The sequence below is a fragment of the Narcine bancroftii genome, chromosome 4 (genome assembly GCF_036971445.1).
Source record: "Narcine bancroftii isolate sNarBan1 chromosome 4, sNarBan1.hap1, whole genome shotgun sequence".
NCBI lineage: Eukaryota > Metazoa > Chordata > Chondrichthyes > Torpediniformes > Narcinidae > Narcine > Narcine bancroftii.
In genome coordinates, this window is record NC_091472.1 from 71851924 (window position 1) to 71864219 (window position 12296).

General features: G+C 39.6%; 1 protein-coding gene across 1 annotated transcript in view; it reads right to left on the reverse strand.

Moving 5' to 3' along the window:
- The window catches only part of rps6ka2 (ribosomal protein S6 kinase, polypeptide 2), a 161277-nt gene that overhangs the window by 93522 nt on the left and 55459 nt on the right, over positions 1-12296 (reverse strand). Inside the window, exon 4 of the mRNA XM_069931597.1 lies at positions 5954-6034. Coding sequence (XP_069787698.1) covers positions 5954-6034 — 81 coding nt within the window. The remainder of the gene's footprint in view (positions 1-5953; positions 6035-12296) is intronic.

Here is a 12296-nt window from a genome sequence, read left to right on the forward strand (position 1 = left end):
GGCTGAGGGGCCAGCAATTTGGATCAAGCACAACACTTGCTACAACCCCTGCAAAGTGACCATACATGTGAAGGTGTTAATGGCAGAGAGAGGAAATAAACTCTCAATTAAATCAGATAAAAAATTGATTTTAAGAAATAAAGGCCTTGAAAAATTAGATGGTCTGTAAAGAAAGCATGCTCAAGCTTCTTCCTCAGGAGTTTGAGATAACATCTGAAACCTTGGAAAACGTAGTGAAAAGTGAGCTGTCTGGCTGCATCATGGCCTGGTTTAGGGGCACCAATACCACTGAGTGGAAAGCCCTGCAAAAGGTAGTGAACATAATCTAGGGCATAACAGGCAAAACTCTCTCACCATTGAGAAAATCTATTTGGAATGCTGCTGTCAGAGAGTAGCAGCAATCACCAAGGATCCACACCAACCAGGACATGCTCTGTGTTGCTGCTGCCATCAGAAAGGATGTATGGGTGCCACAAAACTCGTAGCATCAGGTTCAGAAACAGCTGCTATCCCTCCTAAACAACAAACTCAGAAACTCATTTAAAGACTCTTAATTTTCACATTATTTTTACTGAACATTTACATTTTCTGTATTGCACAATTGGTTTCCATTTCTCTCTTTTGTATATGAATCTTTTTTTCTTGAGTACAGTTTGTAGTTACTAATAAGTAGAAATTCCATCTGGCCCACAGGATAAAGAATCTCAGGGTTGTATATGATGTCATGCATGTACTCTGACAATACATTTGAATTTTGAACCTTGTTGAGGTCATTGATGAAAATGAAGCAAATTTAATGGTCTCTTCTTTGTAACGCTTTGTTTTAAATTTTCATCAAGGCCAAATTATGTTCGTATTCTACAACTGACATTATCAAACATCTCATCATTTTTTAAAGAGCATTTTTGCCAAAACTTGATGCCAACCCACATAAGCAGATGCTGATTAGTTTGCCTTAAAGGAGTACACATTGAAAAGTTTAGGGAAAAAAATTCAAAGCTTCAAAACTTTGCTGCAGTTTGGCCTAGTAATGGAGCAGTAATCAAAGCTGGAGGTTCTCAACTGGTCAAAGTTGGAGGAAGGAAAGTAACCACACCAGAATACCTGACAATTTTATTGTAACTGGATCTAAATAACCTATTTTAAAACTCATACACCCTATGAAGGGCCCAGGCCCAAAACAATGGTTACCTTTTACTTCTTCTGCATGACCTGATGAGTTTCTCCAGCATATGTGGGTATTCCAAGAGTAAAATATTTAGAGTTTAAAATCTTAAAGGAAACCCATTTTGTCTAAAATAACATTTATTTTACATGCCTTTCCCTTTAATTGATGGTGTTGATTTAGAACCACTGAATCAGAGAACATTACAGCAGAGAAAATAGGCCCTTCAGCTCTTCTAGTCTGTGCCGAACTATTATTCTGCCTGTCCCACTGACCGGCACCCATCCCATATCCCTCCCATCCAGGCACCTGTCCAAATTTTGCTTAAAATTTAAAATTGAGTCCACATTCACCACTTACACTGGCAGTTCATTCCATACTCTCTGTGGGATGAAATTACATCTAATGTTCCCCCTAATATTTTTTGCCTTTTCACCCTTAACTCATGTCCTCTGCTTTGTATCTCACCCATTTTCAGTGGAAATAAACCCTACTTGCATTTACTCTATCTATACTCAACATAATTTTGTATACCTCTATCAAATCTCTCCTTATTCTTCTATGCTCCAGGGAATAAAGTCCTAACCTGCTTTATCCTTCCCTGTAACTCTGTTCCTCAAGTTTGATGAATTTATTCTCAAGAATAAATTTTTCTGCACTCTTTCAAAAATATTGAGATTTTTTTTTTTCCAATTGTTACATGACTTAAACTTCACACAATAATCCAAATTTGGCCTCACCAATTTCTTATACAACTTTACCATAACATCCCAACTCCTATACTCATTTCTCTGATTTATGAAGGCCAATGTGCCAGAAGTTCTCTTTATGACCCTATCTACCTATTATTCCACTTTCAAGGAATTATGTTACCGTATTCCCACATCCCTCTGTTCTACCGCTCTCCTTAAAACGCCACCTTCTACTGTGATTGTGCTACCTTTCTTTGTCCTTCCAAACTGCAACATCTCACACTTGTCTGCATGAAATTTCATCTGCCATTTTGCTGCTCATTTTTACAACTGGTCCAGATCTCTCTGCAAGCTTTAAAAGTCTTCCTCGCAGTCTACTACACTTCCAATATTTGCGTCATCTGCAAATTTGCTGATCCAATTTACCACATTATTATCCAGATTATTGATATAAATGATAAAACAACAAAGGACCCAGCAATGATCCCTGAGGCACACTAGTCACAGGTCTCCAGTCAGTGAGGCAATAATCGACTAACACTCTCTAGTTTCTCCCATAAAATCCTATGTCAAATCCAGTTCACTACCTCACCATGAAAACTGAGTGACTGAATCTTTCTGACTACCCTCACAAGTGGGATCTTGTCAAGGGTCTTACTAAAGTCCATGTAGACAATATCCACAGTCTTTCTTCATCAATTTTTCTGGTAACCTCCTCTATTAGATTTGTTAAACATGACTTACCATTTACAAAACCACATTGATTATCCCTAATCAGTCCCTGATTATCCAAATACTTGAATATCTGATCTCTTAGAACACCTTCCTATAAATTACCTACTACTGACATCAGGCTCACCAGCCTATTATTTCCTGGGTTATTCTTGGAGCCTTTTTTAAACAAAGGAACAATATGAGCTACCTTTCAATCATCCGGCATCTACCTCTCCTGCAATTGAGAATACGTTAAAGTTATCTGCCAATGCCCCTGCAATTTCTCACCTGCCTCCCTCAAGGATTGAGGGAATACCTTGTCAGGCCATGGGAATTTATCCACCTATATTTGTTTTAAGACAGAAAACACCTCCTCCTCTTTAATCTGTATATATTCCATGACCTCACTGCTTGTTTGCCTCACTTCCCCAGACTCTGTGCCAGTTTCCTCAGTAAATGCAGATGCAAAAAACCCATCTAAGATTTCTCCCATCCCTTCTGCCTCCATTCAAAGCTAACCACTCTGATCTTCAAGAGGACCAATTTTGTCCATTACTATTCATTTGCTCTTAATATACCTTTGGAAGCCCTTCAGATTTCCTTCATCTTATCTGTCAAAGCAACCTCATATAATCTTTTAGCCCTCCTGATTTCCTTCTCAAGAATTTTGCTGCAATTTTATACTCTTCAAGTATCTGATTTGCTCCTGTTGCTTCTACCTGCTATTCACTTCTCCTCTTCTTAACCAGATCCCTAATTTCCCTTGAAAACAAAGGTTCCTTATGCCTGTTAACATTGACTTAATTCTAATGTGAATGCACAAACTTCTAGAATTTTGTCTTTGAAGGCCTTCTACTTACTGAACACATCCTTGCTCAAAAACAATCTAGCCCAATCCACACTTTCTAAATTCTTTCTCATTTTCTCAAAATCGGCCAAGTTAGAATCTCAACCAGAGGACCAGACTATCCTTATCCAAAATTAATTTGAAACTTATGTCTTTATGATCACTGGACACAAAGTGTATACTTCTGTCTTCTGTCCTGTCTTGATCCCTAATAGGAGATCCTGTATTGCACTCTCTCTAGTTGGTACCTCAATATATTGATTTAGAAAAAAATCCTGAACACATTTGACAAACTTTAAGCTAGTGTTTCGTGAACAGTGGGCCCAATGTGTTTCCATGTGGGTCTTTAAAAATGTTAAATAAAATACTTTAAATTAGATAAATAAGTGCTGCCTTTGACTTGAAAATATTGCTCAGTCATTGTCACTAGTGGGCCATTGCAAGTTAAACTGGAAGCCAGGTGGGCCTCAGGCCAAAAAAGGTTGAGAACCACTGCATCTAAGCCATTCAGCCTTTTACAGTATGGGAGTCCTAGTCAATGTGTGGAAAGTTAAAATCAACTACTATAATAACTTTATGTTTTCTGCAGTTGTCTGCTATCTCCCTGCGGATTTTCTCCTCCAATTCTCGCTGACTATTAATATGGTCATATCTTTCCCAGTCCTCTGCTCCACCCACTTAGCCTCAGTAGATGAGCCCTCTAGTCTGTCCTAACTGAGCACAGCTCTGATATTTTCCCTGATGAGCAATACCACTCCCTCCCCCTTTCATCCCTCCCACTCTATCACATCTAAAATATTGGAAAACTGCGACATTGAGCTGCCTATCCTGCTCCTCCTGCAACCAAATTTCACAACGTTCCATAATTCCATGTGCCCATCTATGGTTTAAGCTCGTCTGCCTTTCATACAATACTCCTTGCACCTGAGAACATTGTTTCCACCACACACAATCCTTGGATTTCTGGCTTTATATGTATTCTTATCATATTTTTTCTCCTCTGCTCCACTATCTGCTCTGGTTCCCATCCCCTGCAAATCTAGTTGAAACCACCTGGAACAGCACTAGCAAGCCTTCCCTCAAGGGTATTCGTCCCCACTCCAGTTCAGATTCAAACCATCCCATCAGAACAAGTCTTATCTTCCATGGAAGAGAGCCCAATGATCCAGAAATCTGAAACTCTCCCTCTGGCAACCCCTCTTTAGCCACGTTGAGCTGCATTATCCTATTTCTAACCTCATTAACATGTGGCAATTCTGAGATCACGACTCTGGAGATCCTGTCCTTCAACTTCACTAGTCCCTTTCACACTGCAGATTACGTCGGTTAAACCAGGTAATTTACCTAGTCTTTATGCAGTAATCACGCGGTGTGAAACGCAGAGCTCCTCTCACACTGCCAACCCTCCTAGGAAGTGGATAAACTTACCAGGCTGAACTTGGGAAACTTCCCACTGCACCATGATTTACCTGATTAATCAGCAACCCAGCATTTTAAGGGGGGGTGGTCCTGTCTCCAGCAGTGACACTGTGAGAGCAGGTTGTGCTTTCACTCCGCCAGAAAGTGATTAGGGTGAGTAAACTTGGCCGGAGTCTGACACTTGTGTCAGAGCCCGGTTGAATTTAACTCACCCTGTTCACCTAACTCCCTGAACTCTGCTTGCAGGACCGCATCACCTTTCGTCCTCATGTCATTGGACCCTTCATGAACCTCAACATCTTGCTGATCACCCTCCCTCTTGAGAATGTCATGAACTCTATCTGAGATATCTCGGACACTGGCACCTGGGAAGCAACATACCATCCAGATTCTAGATCTCTTCCACAAAACCTCTTGTCTGTTCCCCTCACTTTGGAAACCCCTATCACTACAGCTCACCTTTGGTCCTCCCTCCTTTTCTAAGCCACTGGTCCAGACTCTGCATCAGAGACCTGAATGCCGCGGCTTGTCCGTAGTATATCGTTCCCCTGAACAACAGGAAGGATCTCAATAAGATAGAGAAAGTGCAGAGAAGATTTACTAGGATGTTACCTGGACTTCAGGGACTAAGTTATAGGGACTTTATTCCCTGGAGCGTAGAAGAATGAGGGGTGATTTAATAGAGGTATTTAAGATTATGAGGGGGATAGACAGATAAATGTAGATAGGCTTTTTCCATTCAGGGTGGGTGAGATTCAAACAAGAGGACATGGATTGAAATTGAAGGGGTAAAGTTTAGGGGGAACTTCTTCACACAAAGAGTGGTGGGAGTGTGGAACAAGCTTCCAGCTGAAATGGTAGATGTGGAGTCAATTCTAACATTTAAGGAAAATTTTGACAGGTATATGGATGGGAGAGGTATGGAGGGCTAATGGACTGAGTGCAGGTCAGTGGGACTAAGCAAGAAAAAAGTGGTTCGGCACATGCGAGAGAGGCTGAAGTGGCCTGTTTCTGTGCTGTAATGTTCTATGGTTCTAACTGCATCCAAAATGGTTTATGTGTTATTCATATCAATCAATACCAATAAAAAGTTTGAACAATAAACACAAAGCTTACCATAGTGCAACTTTACTATAAAAGGGTGATTGACTTCAGCCAAAATATCTCGTTCCATTTTTGACCTGACTCGATCACGCACTGAAGGGATAAAAGAGAACAAAGTTAACATAATAAAACCTGTTTTAATTCTGCTTCTTATTTGTATGGTACGTTTCTGGTTGAACTCATTAAAATGTCTTATAAATAAGTTCATTAAATTAAAAGTTGGGTCATATTGTTCTGAAAAATGATACATCACAGCCCAATAATCTCTCAAATAGGAGAAATCATTGGTCCATTTAAAGAATTTCAAAGTTTCCTTCAGATACTTCATTGCAGCCATTCTCAGTGGGGGCTGTTTTGCATCCATGGGGGTCCACAGCACATTTAGGAGGACCATGGATTGAAATCACATTTTTGAAAAAAAAGTTTTTTATGTAGTCAGTTTGAGAGAACAGAAGAAACCAAGACTGCTTAACAGGGAAGGATGCCCGTAAACTTTGACCAGTGACCTTAGGGGAATATGTTGAGAATGGTTGCTGTAACATTTCTCAACAAGAATTGCAACAACGAATTATGAAGATAAAGATACAAAAAGATCCAAGAATATTTTTACTTGGGAATATATATGAAAAAAATATGAAACTGAAATTGGATAAATATCAAGAAAATGTTTAAATATAGCAGTAATGACTGCAAAGAAATGTATAGCAGTAATGTGGAAAATTAGACAGATGGCATATTGAAATGCAAAATTGTATACCTTTAGAAAAAATTACATATAGTTTAAGGAATCAAAATGAAAACTTTTATAAAATTTGGATTTTATGAATAAAATTTCATCCACATCTTCCACCTTATCCACCCCTCTCAATTAGAAATTATAAGAAATAGTCAACAAATATTACATATGTTAAAAATATTATATATGTAGAACTAGGTGTTCTTTTTTCTTCCTTTTTTTCTTTCTTGGGGGGGGGTTGGGTAGAAAAATAAAAGAGTTGTATCATTTTGTATGACTCATTATAATTATTGTGTTATTGAATTTATATATTTTGTATTGATACAAATAATAAATAAAATTTTCAGAAAAGAATTACAACAATTTTTAAATTTGGCATGGTTTTTAAATATAATTTTAATATTGACCTACAACAGTTCACCTATTCAACAATTTTATCAGTCTATTAAAATGATCTCTTAAAGTGTATTAAAGCTCGGTGTTAATTTAGCAAAGAGTCTTTCACAGATACATTTGAGATACTTAGAGTGAACAATGAGCTTATCAGATTTTAGATACTGATTCTGTCACTACACTACACAGGAAGAAAAACTTGTGGATTTTCTCAAAGCTTCCTTGAAAAAGCAGTTGCATCTTCACCAGTGCATGGAAACCTATGTTGGTTCATCTGGGAAGGTCTAAAGAGCTTGAAATCACTTGACTGGAAGTAGGAAATCCATTGTAAAAAACAGACAGAATGCACCATCTCCCATACCAAATCTGCCCTGTTGAATACAACCTGCTTCATCTGTGACAGTATTCTCAACCTTTTCACATCATTGCATTACCTGCACCATATTGCCAAAACGATGTCAGGAACACTCACTTTTCCATTCCAGCTGACCCCTCTGTTCCAATTTTATACTCTCCCCCTCCCACAAACACGGGAGGACAGTCTATTAGCGGCTGGAAAAGTATTCCTACTATTAACATTTCTTTTTCAGTTTGCAAATCTTCCAAAGTAAGTTCTCTAATAATTTCTTATTTCCATCCTTTCAGAAAAGTATCATCCTTCTTGATAATCCACACTATCATGCGCATGTCAACTTATTCTAAAATAAGTGTCTGTGTTGATAACACTACACTGGCCACACTCCTACCAGTCTACTGCAGGGGGCAACCACTGTACCTGCAGGAAGGCAACCTGGGAGGCTGGCTGCACCTGCCTGCTGTCAATCACCGGCCTGTATAAAGACTCGAGCCGGCCCCTTTGGGGTCAGTCAGACACGTGGAGCCAGGAGTATACTGAGACCTGGTGTGCACAAGTTTAAGCTAATTAAAGCCTGTTTACAGTCTGTGGAATTTGTTTCAGAATTATTCATGCAGCAGCGCTCACAGATGCTGAGTGCAAGGTATTTAAATCATTTCCCAAGCACAAAGAATCACAAAATGGTCGCAGCATGGTAAAATTCTAGAGCTCATCAACCCCACGTTGGTTCAAGGCAAAAGGACTCCAGTTAATCCCATTCACTACCCTAAAAATTCTTTCAAATACTTATCAGGTTCCCTTCTTAATGTCATTTTTACTTTATTTGTGGCTCACCTTTATTCTATGTACCCGAGTTCCCAACCTTTCCAACTATGTGAGCAGGCTCTCTCAATCCCTTTTGTCTGTACTTGTCATGATTTAAAACAATTCTATTAGATACTTACAGAACCTCCCCTTTTTCAAGAGAATCAACCTCAGCTTCTCCAGTTCATTTACATAAATAAGGTCCCTCCAACCTGGAATATAAATTTTAATCTAGAGACAGCACAGTAACAGGCCATTTCAGCCCACGAGTCTGTGCTGTCCAATTTACACCAAATTAACCTTTGTTTTGAACAGTGGGAGGAAACCAGGGCCCCCAGGGAAAACCCACACAGACATGTGGAGGACATAAAAATTCGTGACAGGTAGTGTGGGAGTCGAACCCAGGTTCCAATTGCTGGTGTTGTATTGGCATTACGCTAACTGCTACGCTATTAGCGGCTGGAAAAGTATTCCTACTATTAACATTTCTTTTTCAGTTTGCAAATCTTCCAAAGTAAGTTCTCTAATAATTTCTTATTTCCATCCTTTCAGAAAAGTATCATCCTTCTTGATAATCCACACTATCATGCGCATGTCACTGTGGTGAATCTCTGCTGAGCTGACAGTCTCCCTTTCGCCTAGCCTTGCCTTACTGACATTGGCCGTTTATTATCTCTACCATTAAAGACACTCCCCTTGGATATAACTGTGTATGCACCCACTGTCTTTCATTATTGTACCATTAGTTTCTGCTAATAAAAGCCATGATTATTGTTTGACTACGTCGTCTTTGTCTACTTCATGAATTGGCACTTCAATTTTACTACTCCCTGCCATGCATCAATGAAATGATTAATCAGATAGCACAATACAAGATGTACTCAACTATTGACCTCAAGGCAGCTTACCACCAAATCCCCAAAATAAGCCCAGGCTATCACTGAAGCTGTTCGCTACTAGAGACACTTTCTAGCTGGCAGAAAATTTACCCTGATCACTGATCAGATATCTGTAGTCTACATGTTTAGTACTAAACACAAAAGTAAAATCAAAAATGATAAGATGGCACGCTGGCGAGTAGAACTGTCAACTTACAGTTATGAGATCCTGTACTGACCTAGCAGGTTAAATGATCCCCCTGACACATTGTCATGAGCTGCTGCCGGTGCTCAGCTTGAGGAACTAAAGGAGATCCACAGCAGGCTGTGCCACCCAGGGGTCACAAGATTCTTCCACTATATAAGGGCTAACAACCTTCCTTACTCCCTGGAAAGAAGTCAGAAAACTGACTAAAAGCTGTCCTGTTTGCACAGAATGCAAACCAGCAATACTTCAAAGCTTTGGAGGCCACTCTAATCAAGGCAACCTGACCTTTTGAGAGGATCCGCTTAGATTTTAAAGGGCTGTTACCTTCCAACAACAAAAATGTATATTTCCTTACTGTAATCGACGAATATTCAAGGTTTCCCTTTGCGATACCCTCCCCTGACATCTCGACAGTGTCTGTTATGAAGGAACTTGACAGAATATTCAGTATTTTTGGTTTTCCCAGTTACATTCATACAGACAGAGGCTCAGCATTCATGAGCGCTGAACTGCGCCAAGCCCTGCTACAAAAGGGGATTGCCACCAGCCACACCACAAGCTACAACACACAGGGCAATGGGCAGGTCGAAAGGGCTAACAGTCTGGAAGACTGTTAACCTTGTGTTAAAGACACATGGTTACTGTTACCCGGTGGCAGGAGGTGCTGCCTGAGGCATTACATTCTATTCGGTCTTTATTGTGTTCTGCAACAAATCAAACACCTCATGAACATATGTTTGCTTTTCCTAGGAAATCAGGAAATGTGATGGACTGGCTAGCCTGTTTACCTGAGCCTCGAACCGTACTGCTGAAGACCCATGCTCGGACGCGTAAAACGGACCCTCTAGTCCAACCAGTTCAGCTACTGCACACTAACCCCAATTATGCTCATGTTAAATTCCCAGACGGGAGCCCGAACACTGTACCCCTAAGAGATCTGGCCCCACATAGTTTGCCCCTTCCTCACACCCCTACTCAGACCTGAGAGGTTGGACTCACCCCCCCCACCTGTGACCCCTAGTGAGCATTCAGATGGCCATGCTGATGCCCCACTGCCTCACGCTGGCGATTCTGGAGTGGGTCCAGAAGTCCAACCTTCTCACACTACAGACCCAGGAATTGTATCACCACCACCAGCACCCAAGGTTGCAAAGCCTGCACCTGTTCCAATTAGAAAATCCACTCATATCTGTAAACGATTCTGTATTCATAAACATCTCATTATATTCCAATTGATCTGCTAGATACTGGCCATGTTTTGGCTGTGAGTGAGTTCTCAATCCCATTTATGATATCAATGTATTGGTTGCTTTAAATTGCCTGCTTAAATTTTGCCTAGCAGTTGTCCCTTTGATTTTAACCCTTCTTCTGCCGGGGGGGGTGGGGGGGGTGGGGGTGGGAGTCTGTAGTGAATCTCTGCTGAGCTGTCAGTCTCCCTTTCGCCTAGCCTTGCCTTACTGACATTGGCCGTTTATTATCTCTACCATTAAAGATACTCCCCTTGGGAATAACTGTGTATGCACCCATTGTCTTTCATTATTGTACCATTAGTTTCTGCTAATAAAAGCCATGATTATTGTTTGACTACGTCATCTTTGTCTACTTCATTAACTGGCATTTCAATCACCCATTGAAGTATTTTCGTAAATTGCTTCTGTATTATGCTAGAAGCCATTACATATCTCAAATATGCTGTAACCAGAAGTGGAAGAAAGACTAACTGGAGCCATGGTAATGTCTGATCAAGGTTCACAATAACTTCCTTATTTTTGTAATGTGTGCAGTATATGAAAACCCAAGGATCCTGTAAAATTATGTGTAATTTGTTACCACAGGCAGTTGTGGAGGCCAAGTAATTGAGTATATTTAAGACAAAGATAGGTAAGTCCCTCATTAGTCAGGGCATGAAAGGTTATGGGGAGAAGGCCAGACAGTAGGGCTGAGTAGCAAATGTATCAGCTCATGATTGAATAGTGGAGCAGACTCAATGGCCTATTTCTGCTCCCATGTCTTATGGGCTTATGGTCTTACTATAAAATCATTTTCAACCTGCTTTGCCACTTTCACAGTACTATGCACATATATTTACTAATCTCTTGGTTCTTCTACCCCTTACAGACAAGATTAAAGGTAAGATTTGGTTTTCCTTCGAATCAAAATGGAACATTTCAATGAACTTGGTATTACATTTTAACTGCCATATATCTATCTATTCCACCAACCTCTCTCTATTTCCCTGAATTCTTTTACTACTTTCATGTTAGAATAATCAATTTCTCCAGAGGGCTTCATTGATTGTATAGATGGCCATTCCCATATTTTCCACATTATTATTATTACATTTCAGAGTTGAACAGTGTACTAATGCAGAGTTGATACTGGAAATTACATTGTGACGTATAATCAAACTTCCAGACTGATTATTTTAAGTGGTGTAGATAGTAAAAATTACAGTTGAATCTTTAATAGTGTCCTCAATTTTAAGAATCATATTTGCACACTGCATTAAAAAACAATATCTTGTCAATGCCATTCATGTGCCAGTATCGTCCTAAAAACACTTCCTGTTAAGAGGATGTATCATAATAGGTTTCCATGGAAGAGTTTGAATTACAATAACATTTTGTGATTATGACAGATACCAATCAAGAGAGGAACATTTGATGGAGATTGTGACAGGAAGTGCATAACATTTAAAGTAACAACTGAATAGAACAATTGCATTAGGCAAAGGGTAAAATAGCTACAGGTTCAAGAGAGAAGAGTTTGAATGTTATTGCCTTGATTACTTGAAGCTGTATTGATTTTGTAATTTTGTGGGAGTAGCAACTACCAAATGATCATATTAAATTTCACTGAGGTTAGATTGTAGATGAGAGAGCTTTATTTCAACAATATGATCAGAAATGTGAAACATTTTAGATTTATGTTTTACTCCTACTGCTGAAACAATGGGTAGAGATGGGTCATTAACAGAAATA